Source organism: Bos javanicus, chromosome 18 (assembly GCF_032452875.1).
Source record: "Bos javanicus breed banteng chromosome 18, ARS-OSU_banteng_1.0, whole genome shotgun sequence".
In the NCBI taxonomy this organism is placed as follows: domain Eukaryota; kingdom Metazoa; phylum Chordata; class Mammalia; order Artiodactyla; family Bovidae; genus Bos; species Bos javanicus.
The window spans coordinates 58,450,488-58,472,839 of NC_083885.1; the positions used below are offsets into that span (position 1 = coordinate 58,450,488).

General features: G+C 40.6%; 2 protein-coding genes across 2 annotated transcripts; both read left to right on the plus strand.

The window, feature by feature from the left end:
• Positions 1 to 2,441: 2,441 nt before the first annotated feature.
• Positions 2,442 to 3,395, plus strand: LOC133229717 (vomeronasal type-1 receptor 4-like). The gene has a single exon (XM_061386442.1). The coding sequence runs from the start codon at positions 2,442 to 2,444 to the stop codon at positions 3,393 to 3,395; it is 954 nt and encodes a 317-aa protein (XP_061242426.1).
• A 13,393-nt stretch (positions 3,396 to 16,788) lies between these two features.
• Positions 16,789 to 22,095, plus strand: LOC133229719 (vomeronasal type-1 receptor 4-like). The gene has a single exon (XM_061386445.1). It carries the CDS (start codon positions 20,146 to 20,148, stop codon positions 21,073 to 21,075), a length of 930 nt encoding a protein of 309 aa, XP_061242429.1. The 5' UTR covers positions 16,789 to 20,145; the 3' UTR covers positions 21,076 to 22,095.
• The last annotated feature ends 257 nt before the right edge of the window (positions 22,096 to 22,352 follow it).

A 22,352-nucleotide genomic window follows, 5' to 3' on the forward strand; every position in this document is an offset into this window, starting at 1 on the left:
CTACTTGGTCATGGTGTATGATCTTTTTAATGTGTTGTTGGATTCTGATTGCTAAAATTTTGTTAAGGATTTTTGCATCTCTGTTCATCAGTGATATTGGCCTGTAGTTTTCTTTTTTTGTGGGATCTTTGTCAGGTTTTGGTATTAGGGTGATGGTGGCCTCATAGAATGAGTTTGGAAGTTTACCTTCCTCTGCAATTTTCTAGAAGAGTTTGAGTAGGATAGGCGTTAGCTCTTCTCTAAATTTTTGGTAGAATTCAGCTGTGAAGCCGTCTGGACATGGGCTTTTTTTTGCTGAAAGATTTTTGATTACAGTTTCAATTTCCGTGCTTGTGATGGGTCTGTTAAGATTTTCTATTTTATCCTGGTCCAGCTTTGGAAAGTTGTACTTTTCTAAGAATTTGTCCATTTGTTCCACGTTGTCAATTTTATTGGCATATAATTGTTGATAGTAGTCTCTTATGATCCTTTGTATTTCTGTGTTGTCTGTTGTGATCTCTCCATTTCCATTTCTAATTTTATTGATTTGATTTTTCTCCCTTTGTTTCTTGATAAGTCTGGCTAATGGTTTGTCAATTTTATTTATCCTTTCAAAGAACCAGCTTTTGGCTTTGTTGATTTTTGCTATGGTCTCTTGTTTCTTTTGCATTTATCCTATCATGAGTTCTTGATGATGTTCCTCCTTTTCCTTTTGTCTCTTTGAATATACTTCCCAGGTATTTTGTCTCATCCCATTTCTTTACCAATACTTTCATTGATGGTTCCATTCAATGGTTGAAGGTGAGGAAAGTACTAGTATTAGGGCAGAGATGCTCAGGGAAGTGAGGAATCCAGAAGGACGCAAATGGTTTGTGTCAGTCCCTAATGTGTGTGATTTCAGCATTTCTTCCTCGTGAGACCATCACCTTCAGGGATCATGGAAAAGAAAATACCTTTCACGTAGAGCCAGTTGTCTCTGAAGGGTGCTAACTAGAAACTTGTAATTGTTTCCAGTAATTAACAATTGACAGAAAAGTTTCCAGAAATGTTCTCAGCTCCCAGGCCTGCACTCCCATCACTGCTGCAGGTGAAAGGATAATTGCAGTTTTGACAGGAGGGGAGGGGAGGACAGCGTCTCAAACCCATTTATCAGGATCTGGCTGCCTCCATCCCACACACATACTGGGTATAATGACCATCCCACCAAGCCCTTGTCCTGCCAGCTGGAAGGTATGTTCGTTGTACTTTCGTCTGAGCAGCAGAGTCTGTGAGAGAAAGGCATATCAAGATTCTGGGTAAGTGATCAGATCAGAAACAGACACCAACACCAATTTGTTGACATTCTAACAAATCTAGTATGTCAGTTTATGAAAGACACAAGAATACATGCTTTACAAGTGCTAAATTTTGCCTCTGTGTTTTGTATGTAATGTCAATTGCAAATATTAATTCATTGCTAATTTATTCACTGGGCTCAGACAATAACACACTGTTCAGTATATGATTTGACAATAATAATTTTCTTTTGTCTTAAACTGTTTTATCACATGCTAGTGTTTATTCCCTAAGGTTTATTGCCTACATATGATTATTCAAACATTTCTATAATATATGTTATTTCAGTTCTGTTTCTGTCATAGGAACAAGAGTCTTTCTGTTGCCATCCTCACAGTGAAGCATTCTCGTCTTCATGACATTGCCTTGTCCTGAGGCAGGTTCCTGCTGTATTCTATTGCCAGCAGTGTTTTTCATGTATTAAGATGCTAAGACTTTATTCAGAATACGTGGTATCATAGAATAAAGCTTTACAAATAAATGGAATCATGTTATATGAAAACTACAAAATACCACAGGTCTACAAACAATAGTTGTGAAATCAAAATCAAATATAGATCTGGTTTATTATATGCTTGCAACTAACTAGCTGTTTGCATGGCTGGTGATCAGTGCACTCTTTTTTTGTCTTTGTCCGTGCATCAAAGTTCGTGGAATCTTCAATCCTGGACCAGGGATTGAACCTGGACCCTCTGTGGTGGAAGGCAGAGTCTTAATCATTTAAGCACCTGGGAAGTTCCTCGAACCACTGTTTTGAGTAGCCAAATGGGATTCAGTCCTCACTGTGCATTAAGAAGCAGATTTGACAAATATGTCTGGGTATAGGTTACACTCCTCTGTATAACTAAGGTCCCTTCAGTTCCTGCCTAATAAATATGTGAAGAAGAAGTGATCACATGAGTATCTCCAGTGATTAACTTTACATATTAGTTCTCTTTAAATGTTATACATGGAACCCTTTAAAGGCTGCTGGTAACAGAAAACACAAGAAGCAAATATTTCCAAGTGGGAACTATTGTTAAGTGGAGAATATTGGATTACAGTTGACACTATGCATGTAGCCCATGCCTCATATTCCCACGTAGGACGTTCTAACTCACAAGTACCAGTGACTGTGAACTGAGAGGATGGCTGGCAGCTTTTTCATAATAGGCATGATCATCTTAACACAGACTGTGGTTGGAATCCTGGGAAATTTCTCACTCCTTTGCAGTTATATCGTCCTTCACATCATGGGTTACAGGTTAAGGTCCACAGATTTGATCCTTAAGCACCTGATTGTGGCCAACTCCTTGGTCCTCGTCTGTAAAGGGGTCCCCCAGACAATGACAATCTTTGGGTGGAAGCAGATCCGCAGTGATTTTGGCTGCAAACTTCTCTTCTTTCTGCACAGAGTGGGGAGGGGAGTGTCCATTGGCAGCATCTGCCTCTTGAGTGTCTTTCAGGTGATCACAATCAGTCCCTGGAACTCCAGGTGGGCAGCTCTGAAAGTAACAGCTCCCAAGTACACCGTTCCCTCTCTTTTCCTGTGTTGGATCCTGCAAATGCTGGTAAATGTCATTTTTCCTATCTTTGTAACTGGCAAATGGAGTCACAATAACATCACAGAAGAAAGAGATTATGGCTGCTGCTCTAATATTCTTACTGACCAGAAGAATATAAAAACCAAAGATGCCTTGTATGCAGCATTGCTGTCATTCCCTGATGTTTTATGTTTGGGGCTCACTCTCTGGGCCGGCGGCTCCATGGTTCTAATTCTGTACAGACATAAGCAGCAGGTCCAGCACATTCGTAGGACCGATGACTCCTCCAGGTCCTCCCCTGAGTCCAGGGCTACTAAAACCATCCTTCTCCTGGGGGGCACCTTTGTCTGCTTTTATACTCTTTCCTCCATCTTTCAAGTTCTTTTGGCTCTTTTTGTTCAGCCCAGCTGGTTCTTTGTGAACATGACTGTAATCATAGCAGCGTGCTTCCCAAGTATCAGCCCCTTTCTGCTCATGAGCCGTGACTCCAGTGTACAAAGGCTCTACTTTGCCTGGGAAAGAAATGCAAAATCCTCTACTATTATGAGAAAAGTGTGAATTTTATTTATTTCTATAATGAGCCATTGCCAGCTCATTTATTCAGCCTCAGAATCCTAATTTAAATTTTTTTTCTAATTTTATTTTATTTTTAAACTTTACATAATTGTATTAGTTTTGCCAAATATCAAAATGAATCCACCACAGGTATACATGTGTTCCCCATCCTGAACCCTCCTCCCTCCTCCCTTCCCATACCATCCCTCTAGGCCGTCCCAGTGCACCAGCCCCAAGCATCCAGCATCGTGCATCGAACCTGGACTGGCAACTCGTTTCCTACATGATGTTTTACATGTTTCAATGCCATTCTCCCAAATCTTCCCACCCTCTCCCTCTCCCACAGAGTCCCTAAGACTTTTCTATACATTAGTGTCTCTTTTGCTGTCTCGTACACCGGGTTATTGTTACCATCTTTCTAAATTCCATATATATGCGTTAGTATACTGTATTTATGTTTTTCCTTCTGGCTTACTTCACTCTGTATAATAGGCTCCAGTTTCATCCACCTCATTAGAACTGATTCAAATGTATTCTTTTTAATGGCTGAGTAATACTCCATTGTGTATATGTACCACAGCTTGCTTATCCATTCATCTGCTGATGGACATCTAGGTTTTTTAAATTTTGAATTTCAAGATAATGTACTGGACATGCCAAATGTCTTCTTCAATATAAAGACCAATTGAAATATATTGTCATGAAATATGAATACCTCATAAAAAATCATATCATTGAAGTTTCCTTGTAGAAAAGGAGTTCACAAATTTATGCAATAAACAAGTCTTGAAATGATATGCATATTATAAAGTGTTCAAATGTGTTACTTTCAGTCTAACAGAACGAATTTCCCACAGATGAAGTAGGTATGGAATTATAGATAAAAGTGTACATGAAAACGGATCAGTGTGTACAGTAGTCAGAAATAAAATGGAAGAAATTAATGTCCTCACAGAGTAAAGAATACCCTGGTTACTACACGAAGGTAAAATCAGGTAAGAATTTGGGAGCCAGTTACAAGTTTATAGTTCACATTGTTAAGAGAAATGGCAGTATTTATTAGAAAGAGTCTTGCAGGGAGATTAGCGCATTTAAATATTTTCATGTAGAAATGAGCAGTTTGAAGTGAAGTACAATACAAAACACACCGAAAGAAAAATATATTTCAGCAGAAAAAAACTGAAATATATTTGACATATAACATTGTGTGAATTTTAAGTGTAAGATGTGATAATTTGTTACACATAAATATTGTAATGTGACTGCCATTACAACCACATATCACAATGCATAACTTTTCTTTTACGTCAAATTTTTCCTTGAATTATAGTTGATTTACAGTATTATAGTAGTGGCAGAGTTACAACATTGTGGTTCAGTATATAGGTTATACTTTGTTTAAAGTTATTATGAACTATTGGCTATATTCCCTGTGCTGTAAAGTATGTCCTTGTAGTTTATTTATTTTCTACATAGTAATGTGTACTTCTAAATCTTTACTCTGTCTTGCCCCTTCCCACTTTCTCTCTCCACTGGTAAGCACTAGCTTATTCTCTATATGCAAGAGTCTTTTTCTATATCATTATTTCCATCCATTTGTACTAGCTTTAGATTCCATATGTCAAGGGATAATATTCAGTATTTATCTTTCTCTGTCTGACTTATTTCACTAAACAGAATGATTTCCAGGTCCATCTATGGTAGAAGCAGCGAAATTTTATTCTCAAAGGGTGAGGAATATTCCATTGTGTGTGTGTACTGAATTCATTAGTTTTCTGGTGGAGACATTAGGGTTTTCTATAGAAAGTATCATTTCTCTATAGTAGTGACAGTTTTCTTCTCTTAGGCATTGGATGTCTCTTATTACTTTTTTGTCCAAATACTGTTGAACCAGAGTGGCAAGAGTAGCATCCTTGTCTTGGTCCTGATTTTAGAGGAAAAAGCTTTCAGATATCCACCTCTGTGGGTTTGCCTTTATTATGTGGAGATGTATTTTCTCTATGCTCATTTTTCTGAGAGTATTTACCATGAATGGATGTTAGATTTTGTCAATGCTTTTTCTATGTCTATTGACAAAATCTTGTGCTTATCTTCCTTTATTTAATGCGGTGTATCACGTGGATTGACTTATGGATTTTTAACCATCCTTGCATCTCTGGAACAATGCTACATGGTAATCATTTATGATATCTTTAATAGATTGTTGAATTCTGTCTGCTAATATTTTGTTGAAAATTTTTTTCAACCATATTCATCAAGAAAATGATCTGTAATTTTCTGTAGTGTCTCTTTATAGTACTGATATAAATGTAAAGATAGCCTGATAGAATAAATTGAAGAGTCTTCTCTTCCTCTTTAACTTTTTGAAATAGTTTAAGAAGGATAGAGGAGAAGGCAATGGCACCCCACTCCAGTACTCTTGCCTGGAAAATCCCATGGACAGAGCAGCCTGGTAGGCTGCAATCCATGGGGTCGCTAAGAGTCGGACACGACTGAGTGACTTCACTTTCACTTTTCACGTTCATGCATTGGAAAAGGAAATGGCAACCCACTCTAGTGTTCTTGCGTGGAGAATCCAAGGGACGGGGAGCCTGGTGGGCTGCCGTCTATGGGGTCGCACAGAGTCGGACACGACTGAAGCAATTTAGCAACAACAAGAAGGATAGATTTTATTTTTAAAAATATTTCATAGAATCACAGTGACACCCTCAGTCCCTGGACATTGTTTTCTGGGAGGTTTTTGATTCAGTTCAGTTCAGTTCAGTCACTCAGTCGTGTCCCACTCTTTGCGACCCCATGAACCCCAGGACACCAGGCCTCCCTGTCCATCACCAACTCCCGGAGTTTACCCAAACTCATGTCCATTGAGTCGATGATGTCATCCAACCATCTCATCCTCTGTCGTCCCCTTCTCCTCTCACCTTCAATCTTTCCCAGCATCAGGGTCTTTTCAAATGAGTCAGCTCTTCACAGAAAGTGGCCAAAGTATTGGAGTTTCAGCATCAACATCAGTCCTTCCATATAATATTAAAGACTGATTTCCTTTAGGATGGACTGGTTGGATCTCCTTGCAGTCTAAGGGACTCTCAAGGGTCTTATCCAACACCACAGTTCAAAAACATCAATTCTTCAGTGCTCAACTTTCTTTATAGTCCAACGCTCACATCCATATGTGCCTACTGGAAAAACCATAGCCTTGACTAGACAGACCTTTGTGGACAAAGTCATGTCTCTGCTTTTCAATATGCTATCTAGGTTGGTCATAACTTTCCTTCTAAGGAGTAAGCATTTTTTAATTTCATGGCTGCAATCACCATCTTCAGTGATTTTGGTGCCCTCCCCCCAAAAATAAAGTCAGCCACTGTTTCTACTGTTTTCCCTTCTATTTGCCATGAAGTGGTGGGACTGGATGCCATGATCTTAGTTTTCTGAATGTTGAGCTGTAAGCCAACTTTTTCACTCTCTTCTTTCACTTTCATCAAGAGGCTTTTTAGTTCCTCTTCACTTTCTGCCATAAGGGTCATTTCATCTGCATATCTGAGGTTATTGATATTTCTCCCAGAAATCTTGATTCCAGCTTGTGCTTCCTCCAGCCCCGCATTTCTCATGATGTACTCTGCATATAAGTTAAATAAGCAGAGTGACAATATACAGCCTTGACATACTCCTTTTCCTATTTGGAACCAGTCTGTTGTTCCATGTACAGTTCCAACTGTTGCTTCCTGACCTGCATATAGGTTTCTCAAGAGGCAGGTCAGGTGGTCTGGTATTCCCACCTCTTTCAGAATTTTTCACAGTTTATTGTGATCCACACATCAAAGGCTTTGGCATAGTCAACAAATCAGAAATAGATGTTTTTCTGGAACTCTCTTGCTTTTTTGCAGATGTTGGCAATTTGATCTCTGGTTGGTTCCTCTGCCTTTTCTAAAACCAGTTGAACATCTGGAAGTTCACAGTTCATGCATTGATGAAGCTTGACTTGGAGAATTTTGAGCATTATTTTACTAGCGTGTGAGATGAGTGCAATTGTGTAGTAGTTTGAGCATTCTTTGGCATTGCCTTTCTTTGGGATTGGAATGAAAATGGACCTTTTCCATTTCTGTGGCCCCTGCTGAATTTTCCAAATTTGCTGGCATATTGAGTGCATCGCTTTCACAGTATCATCTTTTAGGACTTGAAATAGCTCAACTGGAATTCCATCACCTCCACTAGCTTTGTTTGTAATGATACTTCCTAAGACCCACTTGACTTCACATTCCAGAATGTCTGGCTCTAGGTGAGTGTGAATGATCACACCATCATGGTTATCTGGCTTGTGAAGGTCTTTTTTGTACAGTTCTTCTGTGTATTCTTGCCACCTCTTAATATCTTCTGCTTCTGTTAGGTCCATACCATTTTTGTCCTTTATTGAGCCCAACTTTGCATGAAATGTTTCCTTGGTGTCTCTAATTTTCTTGAAGAGATATCTAGTCTTTCCCATTCTGTTGTTTTCCTCTATTTCTTGGCATTGATCGCTGAAGAAGGCTTTCTTATCTCTCCTTGCTATTCTTTGGAACTCTGCATTCAAATGAGTATATCTTTCCTTTTCTCCTTTGCTTTTCACGTCTCTTCCTTTCACAGCTATTTGTAAGGCCTCCTCAGACAGCCATTATGCTTTTTTTCATTCAGGATTGTCTATTTCTTCCTAATTCAGTCTTATTTTTTAATATAAATGTATTTATTTTAATTGCAGGCTAATTACAATATTGTATTGGTTTTGCTGTACATCAGCATGAATCCACCATGGGTGTACACGTGTTCCCCATCCTGAATCCCCCTCCCATGTCCCTCCCCATACCATCCCTCTAGGTCATCCCATGTACCAGCCCCGAGCATCAAAGACGGTTTCTAGAAATTTGGTCAGTTAAGTGGATTTGGGCTTTTTCTTTAGATTTTTTCAGACATTTGAAATAGGCCTGTATTGGTATAAAGTTCTCTCTTAGAAGTGTGTTTACTGTGTTCCATCAATTTTGGAAAGTTGTGTTTTTATTCTCATTTGTCTTCTGGTAATTTCTGATTTACTCTTGATATGTTTTTTGAACCTATTGAGAGGGTAACAGGCAGGAAGGCCAGGAGTCTCCAAGTGGAGGAAATAGCCTGCAAGTGTCAGACATTTTTGTCTCTCTTAAGTGGCAGGAGGAAACAAACTAGCAATATTTTTTTCTTCTCTATACAAATTTAAAAGGAGGTTTCTCTTAACATACTGTGCTGCCATAATGACACCTGGTTTCACCTGAAGTTAACTATTCTCAAACCTTGACATAACCAATGCATTTTTCTTATGGAAGTGTTTGTCTTAAGCTATTTAATGTACTGTGCATTTACCCCAAACTCTGTCTTCAAATTGGTTCCGCCTAATGGCTGAGAACCTACCTGACAAACCAGAATATTATACTCAGATACTGTTCCCCTAACCTATGTAAACAAAATTATTTGTATGGTAATCTGCCCTTCTACAAGATTCAAGTTAATCATTTTATGGCCCAGGATGAGTCATCTAGTGTCAAGATTATCCCAAAATGCACCTTATGGATGAGGGGCCTTGTGCCATTCTGAGTTTTAAGACATTCCTTTCTTTCATTAACAGACAGTTAGTGACTATATAACATCCAGCTGAAGACTAGCAGGGGGGTACTCTTTCTGCCCCTTTCTGATGCCTATGTCAGAAGCTTTCTGTATCTCCTTTATACTTTAATAAAACTATTACACAAAAGCTCTGAGTGATCAAGCCTCGTCTCTGGCCCCGTGTTGAAATCTTATCCTCCAGAGGCCAAAAATCCTGGTGTCTTTGTATTCTTCAACAACAACCTTTCACTATCATGTTTTAGTAGTGTGTTGTTTAGTCTCTGTGTGTTTGTCTCTTTGCAGATTTATATCTGAGGTAAGTCTCTTGCAGGAAACATAGTGGAAGAACTCGTTATTTGTTTTTACTCCAGTTAGGTGCTAGAACAGAAACTCTTTGGGTCAGGCCCAAGGTGAATCTCTTTCTTCTAAGTGTGTGTTTTTCCTCTCCACACCTTGGGTCTATTTCCCCAGAGGAAGAAGACGTCTGAGTCAGTTGGGAACCATGGGCAGACAGGGGTCTGATGCTCTGCCTATGTAGGTGCCAATGGCTGTGCTGTCGCAGCCTCAAGTGCAAGTTCCCATTGTCCTTCACAGTTGAAGACGGCTCCCTGTCTTTACAACCCCCACCCTGTTATGGAGCTGCTCTTTACAGCTTGCAGGAGCTCATGGGGACCCTAAGCATTGGTTGAGAAGTGAGCTGTTGTGGAACAGCTCTGTCCCAGAACCAGGTTGTTCTGTGTCCCTTGGTGAAGTCTTCTGTCTGGTTGTAGGCTCCCTAGATCCAATGCAGCGATATGACATGGATTGAGTTGGGCAGAAGCATTTGCTGTGTTCAGGCTGGGCACCTGAGTAGGTGGTGGGTTGTCGTGGGAAACTCTGCAGCCACTAGAGCAGACCCCTCTGTCTTGTCTGGGTGGAAAGTCCCTTGTGTCTCTAAAGTTTCCCCATCCTCTATCAGTCCTGCACTGTTGTGAAACTGCTCCTCAGGGTAGGCAGTTCTTTGCATATTTACCTGCAAATTATCCCTGCGTAATGAGCTGTAGTGAAATAGCTGTCATATGAACTCCGGGCTGCTTCTGGGGGGTTGCTTGAATCAACACCAACAGTGGCTGCCACTGCTCCACCCAGGCTCTGCCCTGGCTGTGGGTTATCTCTGTGTCCCTCCGTCAACTCTTCCCTCACAGTGACTGCTCCAGATCCAGTGCCATGTAGGGAGGAGGACTGGTGTGTTCATTCCACTGGGGTTGGGGTGTGTGGTGAATTGGTTGTGGTAAAACAGCAGCTACTTGAGTAGACCTCTGTATTCCCTGCCTCATGGACTAGTCAATGTGTGCTCCTCATGAGCATAGTCCTACCTTCCTATAGCTCTTCTTCTCGTCCCAGCGCTTCTCCCACCAGACAATGTGGCTTGTATCAAACACACAGGACCCTAGGACTGGGGTACCCAATCTGTGGCTCAGACTACTCACTCACCAAGGTATCCATTTCTCTGAGTTGTCAGCCATGGGTACAGCTCCTGGCTCGATTGCTCAAGGATAAATCATATATTGGAACACAAAACAAATCTCAACAAATTTAACTAGAAATCATATATATCCTATATTCTACTCACAGTGGTATGAAATGAAGAAGCCATCTTTGGAAAGAGAATTAGAAAAGTGAGAGAGGAGTTTACAGCAATATGGGCCCACCTAAACAAAGAAGGGAAATCTCAAATAACATTGTAGCCATACACCTAAAGAAACTAGAAAAGAGAAACAAACAAAGCCCAAAGTCAGGAGAATGAAGGAAATGATAAAATTAGTGTGGAAACAAATAAAACAGAGACTAAAAAGACAGTAGAAAAGATCAATCAGGGAGTTCCCTGGCGTTCCAGTAGCTAAGTCCACTGGGACTCCATGCTCCCAATCGGGAGGCCTGGGTTTGATCCATGGTCCAGGATCTCGATAGTACATGAGACAACTAAGACTTTGCATGCCACAACTAAAGATACTGAGTCCACAACTAAGGCAGAGTGCACCCAGATACAGAAATAAATATTTTTAAAAGATCAATCAGACTAAGTACTGGTTCTTTGAAAAGGTAAACAAAATTGAGAAACCTTTAATTAGACCCACTTTTAAAAAAGAGAGAAGGTTCTGATCAATACATTATGAAACAAGAAGAAAAAGAGCAATAATTACACAGGAATACAAATAATTGTGACAATATTGTGAACATCTATCTATGCCAACAAACTTGGACAGACCAGAAGAATTGGGTCCATTTTTAGAATCAACCTTCCAAGACTGAATCATGAAATAAAAAACCTGACTAGACTGATCACTCGTCCAGTGCTTGAAATAGTAATAGAATACTTCCCCAAACAAATGGTCAGGACCAGATGGCTTCACAGGTGAATTCTACCAAACATTGAAAGAGTTAATACTGATGCTTCCAAGTACTTCCAAAAAAATTCAAGAGTAGAGAATACTTTTTACCACATTTTATGAGGCCAACATCACTCTGATACCAAAAGCACAAAATGGTAATATATATAAAGAAAATTACAGGCCAGAATTTCTCATAAACATAGATGCAAAAACCCTCCACAAAATATAAGAAAATTGCATGCAACAATATGTTGAAAGACTCCTATGGACGCACATTCAGCTTGGTAACATCTACTTGTAGGAAGGAGGAGCTGGAAATGAAGGACGTGGCAGAGGACCCATTCATTAATTCCACAATTTGTCATCTAATCATAGCTTCCCTGGTAGCTCAGCTGGTAAAGAATCCACCTGCAATGCAGGAAACCCCAGTATAATTCCTGGGTCAGGAAGATCAGCTGGAGAAGGGAGAGGCTACCCACTCCAGTATTCTTGGGCTTCCCTGGTGATTCAGATGATAAAGAATCTGCCTGCAATGCAGGAGACCTGGATTCGATCCCTGGGTTGGGGAAATCCCCTGGAGAAGGGAACGCCTACCCAATCCAGTATTCTGGCCTGGAGAATTCCATGGAGAGAGGAGCCCGGCAGTCTACGGTCCATGGGGGTCTCAAAGAGTTGGCTACGATTGGGCGACTTTCACTTCACTTCATATCTGACACAGGTATTAAAAATTTATTTTTCTGATATATGATGTTGATTTACAGTGTGGTGTTAATGTCTGCTGTACTGCAAAGTGATTTAGTGACTTTTTTCATATTCTCTCCCACCATGGCTTATCACAAGGTATTAACTATAGTTCCATGTGCTGTGCAGTAGGACATTGTTCTTGATGCATTCTGTCTTTAATAGTTTTCATCTACTAATCTCAGACTCCCAATCCATCCTTCCCCCACCTTCCCCTTGGGAACCACAATTCTGTTTCTATGTCTGTGAGTCTGTTGTTTTTCATAGATAAGTTCACTTGTGTCATGTTTTCGCTCGCTCAGTTGCTTCAGTCATGTTCAACCCTTCAGACTGCAGCCTAGCAGATTTCTCTGTCCATGAGGATTCTCCAGGCAAGGATACTGGAGTGGGTTGCCATGCACTACTCAGGGAATCTTCCTGACCCAAGTAGTGGATCAGACTTGGATGGAACCCACATCTCTTATGTCTCCTTCATTGGCAGGAGGGTTCTTTACCCCCAGCACCACCTGGGAGGCCCCAGTATTTTAGTTTCCATACATAAATGATATCACGTGGTATTTGTTGTTCTCTTTCTGGCTTACTCCCCTGAGTATGATCATCTCTAACTCTATCCATGTTGCTGCAAATGGCATTATTTCATTCTTTTTATGGCTGAGTTGTATTCCATTGCATACATACACCACATAGTATTTAATCAGTCAGGGTTACTTTCTAATTTCAGCTCAGGGGGAAAATATCTTGTTTATTCAAAATACCCTCAAAACTGTTTTAAAAGCACATACAGTAAAGGAGGAAAGCTAAAATTTTGAGGAAACAGCACTCAACAGCATTCTACCTCTTCCTTCACAATATTAGTCATAGGATGTGAACTCACAGGGTCAGGAAGGAGAGGCTGTTTACTGGTGTCCAGTGATGCAGGGGTTGGGGAGTGATGTCAGCTCATCATGTTCAAAGTGCGCTGTGTCATTGAATATTTGCTATACCTCAAAGAAATTCTATGGCTCTCTACTGATATGATGAAAACACATTTATGTGTTCTGGTATTTCTGAAACATACCATTTAAAATGCAGATATATGAGTCTTTAAACCCTTTAAGCTTTACTGTAACCAATTCAACAGTACGTGAACCGTGAATTTTCAGACGTTCAAGCTGGATTTAGAAAAGGCAGAGGAACCGGAAATCAAATTGCCAACATCGATTGGATCATCGAGAAAGCAAGAGAGTTCCAGAAAAACATCTACTTCTGGTTTATTGACTATGCCAAAACCTTTGACTGTGTGGATCACAACAAACTGTGGAAATTCTTAAAGAATGGGAATACCAGACCACCTGATTTGCCTCCTGTGAAATCCATAGAAAGGGAATACCAGACCGCCTGGCTTGCCTCCTGAGAAATCTGTATGCAGGTCAAGAAGAAACAGTGAGAACTGGACATGGAACCACAGACTGGTTCAAAATCGAGAATGGAGTATGTCAAGGTTGTTTATTGTCACCCTGCTTGTTTAACTTAAATGCAGAGTACATCATGCAAAATGCTGGGCTGGATGAAGCACAAACTGGAATCAAGTTTGCAGGGAGAAATATCAATAACCTCAGATATGCAGATGACACAACCCTTATGGAAGAAAGTGAAGAAGAACTAAAGAGCCTCTTGATGAAAGTGAAAGAGGAGAGTGAAAAAGTTGGCTTAAAGCTCAACATTTAGAAAACGAAGATCATGGCATCTGGTCCCAGCACTTCATGGCAAATAGATGGGGAAACAATGAAAACAGTAGCTGACTTTATTTTGGGGGCCTCCAAAATCACTGCAGATGGTGATTGCAGCCATGAAATTAAGTGACGCTTGCTCCTTGGAAGGAAAGTTATGACCAACCTAGACAGCATATTAAAAAGCAGAGACATTACTTTGCCAACAAAGGTCCGTCTAGTCAAGGCTATGTTTTTTCCAGTAGTCATGTATGGATGTGAGAGTTGGACTGTAAAAAAAGCTGAGCACTGCAGAATTGATGCTGTTGAGCTGTGGCGTTGGAGAACACTCTTGAGACTCCCTTAGATTTCACGGAGATCCAACCAGTCCATCCTATAGGAAATCAGTTCTGAATATTCATTGGAAGGACTGATGCTGGCTGAAACCCCAATATTTTGGCCCATGATGAGAAGAACGGACTCATTTGAAAAGACGATTATGCTGGGAAGGATTGAAGGCAAGAGGAGAAGGGGACAACGGAGGATGAGATAGTTGGATGGCATCACCGACTCTATGGACATGAATTTGAGTAAGCTCCAGGAGTTCGTGATGGACAGGGAAGCTTGCCATGGTGCAATCCATGGGGTCACAAAGAGTCAGACAAAAGAGTAGGCCACTAAAAATTGTGAGGGCATATCCCCTATACTAGCTTCTTTCTTGTAAGAAACCATCACAGGAAGTAAAAATGCTCATAGTGTTGAAAACATTGATAATTATATAAATAATAAACAGTTCTCCTCTCATGGATGTGACATCATCTGGGTAGTCATGTTATATTACATGGCAAGTGGATTTTTCAGGTCCATTAAGTTTACTAAAGAGTTGATTCAAGATAGGGAATTTCCCCCAATTATCTGTGGGCCGAGTGTAATTAATTCAATTCAGTTGCTCAGTCACGTCTAACTCTTTGTGACCGCACGACTGCAGCATGCCACGCTTCCCTGTCCAGCACCAACTGCTGGAGCTTGCTGAAACTCATGCCCATCAGGTCGGTGATGCCATGCAGGCACCTCATCTTGTCCTCCCCTTCTCCTGCCTTCAATCCTTCACAGCATCAGGGTCTTTTCCAATGAATCCAATCTTCGCATCAGGTGACCAAAGTATTGGTGCTTCAGGTTCAGCATCAGTCCTTCCAGTGAATATTCAGGACTGATTTCCATTAGGACTGACTGGTCTGATCTCTGTGCAGTTCAAGGAATTCTCAAGAGTCTTCTCCAACACCACAGTTCAAAAGCATCAATTCTTCTGTGCTCTGCTTTCTTTATGGTCCAACTCTCACATCCATACCTCACTACAGGAAAAACCATAGCTTTGACTAGATGGACCTTTGTCAGCAAAGTAATGTCTCTGCTTTTTAATATGCTATCTAAGTTGATCATCACTTTTCTTCAAAGGATCAAGCATCTTTTAATTTCATGGCTGCATGTCCATCTGCAGTGATTTTGGAGCCCAAGGAAATAAATTCTGTCACTGTTTCCATTGTTTCCCCATCTATTTGACATGAAGTAGTGGGACCAGATGCCACGATCTTTGTATTTTCAATCTTGAGTTTTAAGCCAGTTTTTTCACTCTCCTTTTTCACATTCATCCAGAGGTTCTATAGTTCTAGAGTTCTTCACTTTCTGCCATAAGGATGGTGTCATCTGCATATCTGAAGTTATTGACATTTGTCCTGGCAATTGCTTCATCCAGCCTGGCATTTCGCATGATGTACTCTGCATATAAGTTAAGTAAGCAGGGTGACAATATACAGCCTTGATGTACTCCTTTCCCAATTTGGAGCCAGTCCATGGTTCCATGTCCATTCTAACAGTTGCTTCTTGACTTGCATGCAGATTTCACAGGAGGCAGGTCAAGTGGTCTGGTACTCTCATCTCTTGAAGAATTTTCCACAGTTGATTGTGATCCACACAGTCAAAGGCTTTGTTGTATCCAATAAAGCAGAAGTAGATGTTTTTCTGGAACTCTCTTGCTTTTTTGATGATCCAGTGGATGTTGGTAATTTGATCTCGGGTTCCTCTGCCTTTTCTAAATCCAGCTTGTACATCTGGAAGTTCTTGGTTCACATACTGTTGAAGCGTGGCTTGGAGAATTTTGATCATTACTTTGCTAGCGTGTGAGATGAGTGCAATTGTGTGGTAGTTTGAGCATTCTTTGGCATTGCCTTTCTTTGGGATTGGAATGAAAACGGATCTCTTCCAGTTCTGTGACCACTGCTGAGTTTTCCAAATTTGCTGGCGTATTAAGTGCAGCACGTTCACAGCATCATCTTTTAGGACTTGAAATAGCTCATCTGGAATTCCATCACCTCCACTAGCTTTGTTCGTCGTGATGCCTCCTGAGGCGTATTTGACTTCAGACTCCAGGATGTCTGGCTCTAGGTGAGTGTGAATGATCACACCATCGTGGTTATCTGGGTCATGAGATTGTTTTGTATAGTCTTCTGTGTCTTCTTGCCACCTCTTCTTAATATCTTCTGCTTCTGTTCAGTCCATACCATTTCTGTCCTTTATTGTGCCCATCTCTGCATGAAATGTTCCCTTGGTATCGCCGATTTTCTTGAAGAGATACCTCATCTTCCTCATTTCATTGGTTTCCTCTATGTCTTTGCATTGATCACTGAGGCAGGCTTTCTTATCTCTCCTTGTTATTCCCTGGACGTCTGTATTCAGATGGGTGTATCTTTCCTTTTCTCCTTTTCCTTTATCGTCTCTTTTTTTCTCAGCTAATTGTAAGGCGTCCTCAGACAACCATTTCGTCTTTTTGCATTTCTTTTTCTTGGGGGTGGTCTTGAACACTGCCTCCTGTACAATGTTAGCAACCTCTGTCCACAGTTCTTCAGGCACTCTTTCTATCAGATATAATCACTTGAATCTCTTTGTCACTTCCATTGTGTAATTGTAAGGGATTTGATTGAGGTCATACGTGAGTGGTCTAGTGGTTTTCCCTACTTTCTTCAATTTCAGTCTGCCTTTGGCAATAAGGAGTTCATGATATGAGCCACAGTCAGCTCCTGGTCTTGTTTTTGCTGACTGTATAGAGCCTCTCCATCTTTGGCTGCAAAGAATATAATCAATCTGATTTTGGTGTTGACCATCTGGTGATGTCCACCTGGTGTAGCGTTGTCTCTTGTGGCTTGAAATAGGGTGTTTGCTATGACCAGTGCATTGTCTTGGCAAAATTCTGTTAGCCTTTGCCCCGCTTCATTTTGTACTCCAAGGCCAAAGTTGCCTGTTACTCCAGGTATCTCTTGATTTCCTCCTTTTGTATTCCAGTCCCCTATGATAAAAAGGACGTCTTTTTTTTTTTGGTGTTAGTGCTAGAAGGTCTTGTAGGTCTTCATAGAACCGTTCAACTTCAGCTTCTTCAGCATTGCTTGTTGGGGCATCGACCTGGATTACTGTGATATTGAATGCTTTGCTTTGGAAATGAACAGAGATCATTGTGTCATTTGTGAGATTACAGCCAAATATTGCATTTTGGACTCTTGTTAACTATGAGGGTTACTCCATTTCTTTTAAGGGATTCTTGCACATAGTAGTACATATAATGGTCATCTGAATTAAATTCACCCATTCCAGCCCATTTTAGTTCACTGATTCCTAAGATGTCGATGATCACTCCTCCCATCTCCTATTTGACCACTTCCAGTGTACCTTGATTCATGGATCTAACATTCCAGGTTCCTATGCAATACTGTTCTTTGCAGCATCGGACTTTACTTCCATCACCAGTCACGTTCACAACTGGGCTTTGTTTTTGCTTTGGCTCCTTCTCTTTGTTCTTTCTAGAGTTATTTCTCCACTCCTCTCCGGTAGCTGGACAGCCTCATGTAAATCAGTGAAGTCAAATCACGCTCTCACACCATACACACACACACACAGTACTCAGCATGGCTGCAAGAGTTAAATAGAAGACATGACACCATAAAACTGCTAGAAGAGAACATAGGCAAAACTTTCTCCAACATAAGTTCCAGGATCACCCTTGAAAGTCCCAGGATCAAAAAGACAGACTCTTACAGTTTGTATTACCTTTTAGGCCTGCCTTAATAAAATACAACAGCCTAGGAGGTTTAAACATAGATAGTTTTCACAGTTTTTCACATAGATAGTTTTTCACAGTTCTGGAGGCTAGAAGTACATGATCAAGTTGTCAGTGTGTTTGCTTTTTGTGAAGCCTCCTACTTGTATTTCATATTTTCTTTTAATTTTGCACTGATGTATTGGTTTTTAGTGGCATACTGTTTCATCTCCAGGATGCTCCTGAATTAAGTACTTGATAAAAGCATCAAGCCATCAGATCTAGGTGCTTTTATAACTATTTTCAAATCCTCTCTTTTTTCTATTTATTTGTTCTGCACCCAATTCTTATCCCAGGGTTCAATTATAATAAAGTATATTTTCCTACAAAATTTCCATAATAATTGGCTTTGGATTATGAAAATGAGTCTAGATTGATGTAAGTTGTGCCAGTGGTTCCTATCATGAGTTCTTAATGATGTTGCTCCTTTTCCTTTTGTCTCTTTGAATATACTTCCCAGGTATTTTGTCTCATTCCATTTCTTCACCAATACATTCATTGACGGTTCCATTCAATGGTTGACGGTGAGGAAAGTACTAGTATTAGGGCAGAGATGCTCAGGGAAGTGAAGAATCCAGAAGGACGCAAATGGTTTGTGTCAGTCCCTAATGTGTGTGATTTCAGCATTTCTTCCTCGTGAGACCATCACCTTCAGGGATCATGGAAAAGAAAATGCCTCTCATGTACAGCCAGTTGTCTCTGAAGGGTGCTAACTAGAAACTTGTTATTGTTTCCAGTAATTAACAATTGACAGAAAGGTTTCCAGAAGTGTTCTCAGCTCCCAGGCCTGCAGTCCCATCGCTGCTGCAGGTGAAAGGATAATTGCAGTTTTGACAGGAGGGGAGGGGAGGACAGCATCTCAAACCCATTTATCAGGATCTGGCTGCCTCCCTCCCACACACATACTGGGTATAATGACCATCCCACCAAGCCCTTGTCCTGCCAGCTGGAAGGTATGTTCGTTGTACTTTCGTCTGAGCAGCAGAGTCTGTGAGAGAAAGGCATATCAAGATTCTGGGTAAGTGATCAGATCAGAAACAGACACCAACACCAATTTGTTGACATTCTAACGAATCTAGTATGTCAGTTTATGAAAGACACAAGAGCACATGCTTTACAAGTGCTAAATTTTGCCTCTGTGTCTTGTATGTAATGTCAGTTGCAAATATTAATTCATTGCTAATTTATTCACTGGGCTCAGACAATAACACACTGTTCAGTATATGATTGGACAATAATAATTTTCTTTTGTGTTAAACTGTTTTATCACATGCTAGTGTTTTATGCCCTAAGGTTTATTGCCTACATATGACTATTCAAACATTTCTATAATATATGTTATTTCAGTTGTGTTTCTGTCATAGGAACAAGAGTCTTTCTGTTGCTATCCTCACAGTGAAGCATTCTTGTCTTCATGACATTGCCTTGTCCTGAGGCAGGTTCCTGCTGTATTCTACTGCCAGCAGTGATGTTCATGTATGAATATGCTAAGACTTTATTCAGAATACGTGGTACCATAGAATAAAGCTTTACAAATAAATGGTATCATGTTATATGAAAATTACAAAATACCACAAGTCTACAATCAATAGTTGTGAAATCAAAATCAAATATAGATCTGGTTTATTATATGCTTGCAACTATCTAGCTGTTTGCATGGCTGGTGATCAGTGCACTTTTTTTTTTTTTTTTTGTCTTTATCCATGCATCAGAGTTCATGGAATGTTAGATCCTGGACCAGGGATTGAACCTGGAACCTCTGCATTGGAAGGCAGAGTCTTAATCATTTAAGCACCTGGGAAGTTCCTTGAACCACTGTCTTGAATAGCCCAAAAGGATTCAGTCCTCACTGTGCACTAAGAAGCAGATTTGACAAATACTTAACCTGTCTAGGTATAGGTTACACTCCTCTGTATAACCAAGGTCCCTTCAGTTCCTGCCTAATAAATTTGTGAAGAAGAAGAAGTGATCACATGAGTATCTCCAGTGATTAATTTTACATATTAGTTCTCTTTAAATGTTATACATGGAACCCTTTAAAGGCTGCTGGTAACAGAAAACACAAGAAGCAAATATTTCCAAGTGGGAACTATTGTTAAGTGGAGAATATTGGATTACAGTTGACACTATGCATGTAGCCCATGCCTCATATTCCCACGCAGGACATTCTAACTCACAAGTACCAGTGACTGTGAACTGAGAGGATGGCTGGCAGCTTTTTCATAATAGGCATGATCATCTTAACACAAACCTTGATTGGAATCCTGGGGAATTTCTCACTCCTTTGCAGTTATATCATCCTTCACATCATGGGTTACAGGTTAAGGTCCACAGATTTGATCCTTAAGCACCTGATTGTGGCCAACTCCTTGGTCCTCCTCTGTAAAGGGGTCCCCCAAATAATGTCAATCTTTGGGTGGAAGCATATCCACAGTGATTTTGGCTGCAAACTTCTCTTCTTTCTGCACAGAGTGGGGAGGGGAGTGTCCATCGGCAGCATCTGCCTCTTGAGTGTCTTTCAGGTGATCACAATCAGTCCCTGGAACTACAGATGGGCAACGCTGAAAGTAACAGCTCCCAAGTACGTGGTTCTCTCTCTTTTCCTGTGCTGGATCCTGCAAATGTTGGTAAATGTCATTTTTCCCATCTATATAACTGGCAAATGGAGTGACAAAAACATTACAAAGGAAAGAGATTTTGGCTACTGTTCTTCTATTCTTACTGACAAAGCTAAAGATGCCTCATATGCAGCATTGCTGTCGTTCCCTGATGTTTTATGTTTGGGGCTCACGCTCTGGGCTGGCAGCTCCATGGTTCTCATCCTGTACAGACATAAGCAGCAGGTCCAACACATTCGTAGGACTGACGCCTCCTCCAGGTCCTCCCCTGAGTCCAGAGCTACTAAAACCATCGTTCTCCTGGGGAGCACCTTTGTCTACTTTTATATTGTTTCCTTCGTCTTTCAAGTACTTTTGGCTCTTTTTGATCAACCCAGCCGGTTCCTTGTGGACATCTCTGTAATCATTGCAGCGTGCTTCCCTACTGTCAGCCCCTTTCTGCTCATGAGCCATAACTCCAGTGTACAAAGGCTCTACTTTGCCTGGATAAGGAATGCAAAGTCCTTACTATTATGAGAAAAGTGTGAATTTTATTTATTTCTATAATGAGCCATTGCCAGTTCATTTATTCACGCTCAGAATCCTAATTTAAATTTGGAATCTCAATATTATACCGGACATGCCAAGCGTCTTCTTCAATATAAAGACCAATTGAAATATATTGTCATGAAATATAAATATATCAATGAACTTTGCTTGTAGAAAAGGAGTTCAGATTTATGCAATAAACAACAGGTCTTAAAATAATCTGCATATTATGAAGTGTTAAAATGTGTTACTTTCAGTCTAACAAAACGAATTTCCCAGAAATGAAGTAGGTATGGAATTATAGATAAAAGTATACATGAAGAGGGATCAGTGTGTACAGTAGTCAGAAATAAAATGGAAGAAATCAATGTCCTCACAGAGTAAAGAATACTGTTGGGGGCCAGCGTGAGGCACTCCGCCCGTGGCAAAGGTCATGAGGAAGGAGACTCGACATACGCAAAGGTGGGATCAAGCCTCAGGAGTCCCCCTGGAAATCCTCGAGCATCTACCCCCATAACCAGAGCCTGCCTACTTTACTACTTTGTGCTCTCACCTACACCTCTGACTTTACGGGGGGCTGTCCCCCACCACCTCTTTCGGAGAAGGAGTTAACTTAGAGGTCCAGTTAATAAAAACTCCTGGGCATGACAAGAATGTTTTAACCTACAAACTCCTCTGAAGGTTCTCTAGCCTGCCTGACAGGCTTGTCCGGCCACATGTGATTGCTCACAGCCTCCCAACCGTGAGAGGCACGAGATGCTTTAAACCTTCTAAAAACAGGTTCCTTAGAAAAGTTAGAAAACCATTAGTATAAGTATAGTGGGCTGATTAGAAATTGTATTTTTGAAGGGTTTTTCATTTGTTGAGCCAATGTTTGTTGCTGAGTCTCCACATCCCCTGCCCTTACACACATTAATGAATATATAGAAGAAATAAGTATTAACCTTTGATATTAATCACGTTAGACCTTAGGCTAAGTAAATTCTTTCCTTAATTAAAACCCACTACACCCTCCCCCTATAGGAATGTAACTTTACCTGGTACCTTCGGAAGGTGGAGTCTTTTTAAGAATAATCACCCCTGGAGAAATAAGTGTCCTGGTTGACTGACCACTGTCACAAGGAGAGGGTCATAAATTGTCAGCAGGCCCCCCGGCCAGAAGATGATGTAACTCTCCTAAGACTTCTGTATACATTTGTATGAAGCACCTGACTTTGATAAAAGTCAGGACTGCTGACCCCACGTGACTTTGGCATACATCTCAG

Bases quoted from the DNA above. Each gene is read 5' to 3' on its own strand.
- LOC133229717 (XM_061386442.1), top strand. From the start codon at position 2,442: ATGGCTGGCAGCTTTTTCATAATAGGCATGATCATCTTAACACAGACT.
- LOC133229719 (XM_061386445.1), top strand. From the start codon at position 20,146: ATGGCTGGCAGCTTTTTCATAATAGGCATGATCATCTTAACACAAACC.